Source organism: Lithobates pipiens, unplaced genomic scaffold, assembly GCF_037356315.1.
Source record: "Lithobates pipiens isolate NorthernLeopardFrog02 unplaced genomic scaffold, aLitPip1_a1.2 Scaffold_28, whole genome shotgun sequence".
In the NCBI taxonomy this organism is placed as follows: domain Eukaryota; kingdom Metazoa; phylum Chordata; class Amphibia; order Anura; family Ranidae; genus Lithobates; species Lithobates pipiens.
In genome coordinates, this window is record NW_027507789.1 from 144,952,492 (window position 1) to 144,958,491 (window position 6,000).

Sequence of the window (6,000 nt, forward strand, 5' to 3'; positions counted from 1 at the left end):
TTTTTAGACCAAAAGGATGTCGGTAAGGGACATTTCAGAGACAGATGTAAAAAAAAAACACAGATTTTTACATACTGTCCCTGGTTTTACTGAGGCTGGCAACCCTGATGGGGCCCCCTAGTGGCCCGGGGCCCTCGGGCAGTGCCCGAGTAGCCAAATGGTCAGTCCACCCCTGCCACAGATCCATACCTACTGAGATCTGTTGGCCACAGCCTTCAGGGATTGTCTATATCCCATTTTGCAAGATTTACTCTGCTGGCAACACCTGTGTATTACACTCCCATAAACTTCTATGGGGCCATTAACCTAACCAAGAGAAGGACTAGGATGGGCACAATCAGGAGAGGGAGACTTGCAGAATGGTATGTAAACAATCCTGGAAGGCCACGGGCATCAAGTATCAGTAAGTATAGATCTGTGGAGGGTAAGGGCACAAAGGTAAAATTACTAAGTGTCTTTTTGTTCGAAACTGCACTTAAAGTGATTGTAAATGTTCGAGTTTTATTTTTTTGAAATAAAAAACATATCTTACTTACCTCCACTGCAGTTCGTTTTGTACAGAGTGGCCCCAAACCCCATCTTCCGGGGTCCCTTGGTGGCTCTCGCGGCTCCTCCCCACATCAGCTAACCCCCTGGGAGAAGCGCTCTCCCAGGGAGTTACCTTGCAGGCATGCTCCCGAGTCCAGCAGTCGGTGTCCATAGACGCGAATGCAGGACTCAGCGCCCGTGTCATTGGATTTGATTGACAGCAGTGAGATCCAATGGCTGCGCTGCTATAAATCTATCCAATCAAGACCCAAGAACCCCGGGCAGAGAGTGCGTGTCTCCGCCGGGTGAAATTCCAAGCTCAGGTAAGTAAAAGGGGGGGCGGTCACTGCCAGGTGTTTTTTCACCTTAATGCTGATGCTTAATCCTAATAATGCTTAATACTAATACTAATTGAGCCCTGATCATCACGTGTATTTGACTTCATCAGGTATCTTTTAGCTCAGTATTCCAGGAGCTCACTCTGCAGTGGAAAGTATCAAATAAAGAAAGGCAGCAGCTTCTGGACACACTGAATTTTACAGTGACATCATACAGGAATCTGAAAGTGCCACAAAATCAGTAGATAAATACCATATAATAGGTGAGTATGATCAATGTCAGAGAGTGGTACAGTCATTTTAGAAAATATACTGATTCATCGCCTGGTTCTAACAGTGATGTGATCTTTCTTTTCACCATATAATTAATGCTTTCACTGCCAGAGACATTTTTTCACACATTTCAAAAGAATAATTTTAGGTCTAAAGATTACCTAAAGGATAAGTTTGCTTTAAAAAAATATATATATAAATGCACATTTTTTTGTTGCAGTTAAAAAAAAATGTGTATTTTTTTTTAAAAACATTTTTAGGAGCCTGGAAAGTATTGCACCACGGATCAGCAGATTTCTGATGCCATGCAGGTATCCTGCAGACTGTTTTTGTGAGCTGTCTGCCTGTACATCGTATGGCCAATGTTTCACACTGACTAGAAAACTCAATGAACTATCACAGCACTCAACAGCACCTTGGTAATTCATTGAGAAGTGGAAAAAAAGCCTAAAGCTGCCCATAGATAGATAGATTTAATAAACACTGGCCAAGCTGTGATCCATCTAAGGCCATTCCCACATGACAGAGTCAGACTAATGATCAACTATTGTCAAACAGATGTAGGATTATTTTCATTCAGTCAACTCTGATTAGCCCTACAGCTGATTGAAATAAAAAAAATAAAAAACAACCCATCTATGCCCAGCTTAATACTAACCATTTCTAAACATATGCCATCCCCCCTCCTCCTACTTATTTTGCCTACCTTGTGTAAAAAAAGATCTGTGTACCTACCATTTAATCTGGTCTCGTGATCCTTCAGGTTTCCCTGTGTAAGGGAACGCACAACAGCTGTTTATTCCCAGAGCCCTGACATCACCTGTAGGCTCCTATGTCCCAGCTGCTGTTGGCGCTTCCTTCTCTCCCCTGCACAGTGGCGTCGCTAGGGGGTGGCTTTTGGGGCTATAGCCCCAAATCTGGGGCCCATAGCCTTGAGTCTCCAAGGGGTCTCCAAGGGGAGGGGAGGCTCTCTGGGGACCCTGATATAAGTGGGGGGTTCTCTAGGGACCCTGATGTAAGGGGGATGCTCTCTGGGGACCCTGATGTAAGGGGGAGGCTCTCTGGGGACCCTGATGCAAGGGGAAGGCTCTTTGGGAACCCTGATGTAAGTGGGGAACTCTCTGGGGACCCTGATGCAGGGGGGGGGGGCTCTTTGGGGACTCTGATGTAAGTGGGGGGCTTTCTGGGGACTCTGATGCAAGGGGGAGGCTCTCTGGGGACCCTGATGTAAGTGGGGGGCTCTCTGGGGACCCTGATGCAAGGGGGAGGCTCTCTGGGGACTCTGATGTAAGGGGGGCTCTCTGGGGACCCTGATGCAAGTGGGGGCTCTCTGGGGATATATATATATATATACACAGACGCACACGTATATTACTGTATATACAGCGTATGACTTTCTTTACCACGCTGCTATGGGCTCTAGCCCCAGATCTTTTGTAGACCCAGCAACGCCCCTGCCCCTGCAACAGCTGCTCACTGACAAAAGGAAGCCAGAGCTGCAGGATCACATGACCAAAACCATATTGGATTAAAAAAAGGTAAGTACACATCTTTTTACATTGTGACATGTAGCACAAGCAACATTTTGATATGTAGGCACCCCAACAGGTGTGTTTACGCTCATATGTGCATGCACATGGGAGCAAGATGGGCTCATAAATTATTTATTTACACTTTTTTCTGGTGCTTCAGCAGCCCCACTCAGTAATCTGCCCACCCGATCCGCAATGTGCCGAACCTGAGTGCCCAGTAAACAAAACACTGTTCGGCAACCCCGGTCTTTCTGATAGATTGCCCTCCCTGTCATCCTAATAATTCCCCTACCACCAGCACTTGTCTAGCCTTTCCTGTATCACTGCTCCTCTCCTTACTGGAGCCGTCTCTCCCCTGGCAGCTAGGGGAGGGCATCTGTTCCATCACTGCCACCCCTGAGCTTATAGCCCCATAATCATGCAAATTGGCATATTTGTTGGGGCGTACCAACTCAGGACTGGCCTCCCTAACACTCTTCCCTCTACCCCTCCTTTCCGTTACCCAGCTACCTACCTCTGGTTCCTGTGCTTCCATCTCTCCAACCTCCTTTTAGACTGGCCCCTGTCAGCACCTGCTGTGTAATGACCAAGCTCCTCTCCAGGTTGCTAATGCTTCTCAGTGTTACCACTTTCCAGAGAAACAACTCGCTCACATCTCACACAGCAGTATGCGCCCTCAGTTGTCTCATCAAGGAACGCATACATGGAGCAGGATGTGCACCGAGTGGCATCACCAATCCTGTTGGACATTTTACTCGCTATTCTATTGGGGACATTGAGTAAGACTAACTATTTGTAACCTACCCTATTCCCAGCTCTCTACTCCCAGTACACCCATAGTACACGGCACTTGCAGCGCACAGGTACAAACAGTCCACTGGCACTCACAGCACTCGGCACTCACAGCACTCGGCACTCACAGCACCTGTGCACTCCCAGTACTCGGCTCTATTGCCTGGTTGTTGCCCATCCTTATATTCATTGTTTTGGGACATCCCATGGTGTATGAATATGTTGCCTGCATCCTGCACTGTACAATTAAGATAAGAATTGACTTACATGTAAATTCCATAACTTGAAGTACAGTACAGGACACAGGCCACGAGCCACCCTCCCTAACTCATCTTGTTAATAAGCATTGCTTGCAGCAAATCGGAGGACTCATGGAGTGAGTAGGGCTTTAGGGAAAGGTGTCCTCTAAAGCTTGCCAGGGTCAAATCACCCGAAGGTACGAGTCTATAACCCTCGGTGTGTTAATACTTTTCTGTCTCATGTACTGTACTCCATGACATGGAGGTTACAGGAAAAGCTGGCCATACATTATACCATTTTCTTATTCAATGTCCTTTATTTAATTTTTTTTTCAATTAACGTTTTTTATTAGTTTCAGCAAAGTTAACAATACATAGATGTAAAGCAGTCAGTGAAAGCAATTGCAAATACAAAATAATGCGCAGTTTATACGTGATAGAATCAGGGGTAAATAAACCGTTTGCGTTAGCGGGTCGTGATATGGTCCAACTTCTCCATCAACAATGCCAGTAGAGCACAACCTAATAGACAGTTTTTTTTTTTGTTAACTATAGTCTCCAAATCAAGAAAAAAGGAGGAAAGAAAAGGAAAGGTATAAAAGAATGAGATAAAAGAGAGCAGTAGATTGCCGCTTTGGCTCCTGTATTGGCTCATCGTTAGTCCTCCCGCAATGCCACATCTCCCAGACTACGTTGTACTCGTCCAACCTGTCCTGTATTCTAGCCATCATCTTCTCCATAACTTCTATGTCTTTGATCCTGGAGTACAGGGCCTCTGGGGATGGGGGTGAATTGATCTTCCAATTGAGGGCTATTAGGCATCGGGCTGCTGTAAGAATATGTCTAAGCAATTTCTTGTATGGTTTAGCTATTTTTGGTTGGGAGAGGCCGAACAGGAAAAATGTAGGTGTCAGCGGTATTGGTACCTCAAAGAGGCGGGTTAGTAATTGTCAGGTCGATCTCCAGAACAGGCTATGAGAGGACATGTCCAGTAAATGTGAAAGAGAGCCTCTGTCTTTCTGTCTTGTTGGCAGCGCCAGCATCGGTCAAAGGTGGAGGGGTAAATTTTATTGAGTACAGCTGGGGTCTGGTACCAAAAAAAGATTTTATACAAATTTTCTTTACAGAGAGAACATAGGGAACTTTTGGCAGCTTGTCTCCAGACTGCCTGCCATGCCTCCAGCGGGAGTTCCTCTCCCAACTCTATCTCCCAGCGCAACATGTATGCATGTTTACCCCGTGCTGGTATTAGGTATGCATTTAGGATCTGGTATATGTCTGAGATCAGTCCTCTACGATTTTGCCCCTTTAGTATGATACGTTCGAATAGGGAGGGTGGGGAAAATTGTAGGTGTGGGGCTATGGTTTGTTTTAGTGTCCTTTTTATATTTACTTTCAACTATGTAGTGCAAGGGCCTGCCTGATTGCATACAAATTGAAAAATTAAAAGTTTTTAGGCTTGACCTCATATTTTATGGTTTTGGTAAATCTAAAGGAAATTGTATAATGTATGACCAGCCTTAGTCAAATTCCTCTTTTTTAATTACTGGTAATAGCATATAGTTATAAAATATTACATGTGTTATGCCTAGTGATATTAACTTTTGGCACTTATTTTTTTTCTTATTCTGTCCATACGAACTGGCATGTTAGTATTTTCTATGACAAATCCTAGATATGCATCGTTTTAGTGAAAGGTTTCCTTTGAAGAAAAGCACTGATATTGTTGAATAATTGACGCCGGTTTGACTGAATTCTGCTGGGAGATTGAAAAGCTCTCGCTGTGTGATCTGCTGTGTACCAAACTGAGAGAAGTTTCCTGTATGAAACAGAGCTGAAGAAAAACAATGTTAATTACCAGAAGACAATATTTTACGGTTTATATATATATATATATATATTTTATAGTTTATTCTTTATATTGAATAATATGTGCCTATAACTGTTAATATTGTTGTACCAAATAAAATAAAGAGGCAAAAAAAGGTTTCTGAAATTATTTTACATTGCTATACCATGAACTATGAACTTTTTTATTAATACATTTATACCAATTATCACCACTAGATGGTAGCATACTTCACACTACAGTATCTCAAAAAAGTGAGTACACCCCTCACATTTTTGTAAATATTTTATTATATCTTTTCATGTGACAACACTGAAGAAGTTACACTTTGCTACAATGTAAAGTAGTGAGTGTACAGCTTATATAACAGTGTAAATTTGCTGCCCCCTCAAAATAACAACACACAGCCATAAGGGTATTTTCACACATGTGGACCATCAGCTTTCCAT

The 6,000-nt window shown here is 43.6% G+C and overlaps 1 protein-coding gene across 1 annotated transcript in view; it reads left to right on the plus strand.

Moving 5' to 3' along the window:
* NAT9 (N-acetyltransferase 9) overlaps positions 1 to 5,691 on the plus strand; it is a 50,754-nt gene extending 45,063 nt beyond the window's left edge. The window contains exons 7-8 of the mRNA XM_077459639.1: positions 977 to 1,129; positions 5,356 to 5,691. Coding sequence (XP_077315765.1) covers positions 977 to 1,111 — 135 coding nt within the window. The 3' untranslated portion in view covers positions 1,112 to 1,129; positions 5,356 to 5,691. The remainder of the gene's footprint in view (positions 1 to 976; positions 1,130 to 5,355) is intronic.
* Positions 5,692 to 6,000: the final 309 nt, after the last annotated feature.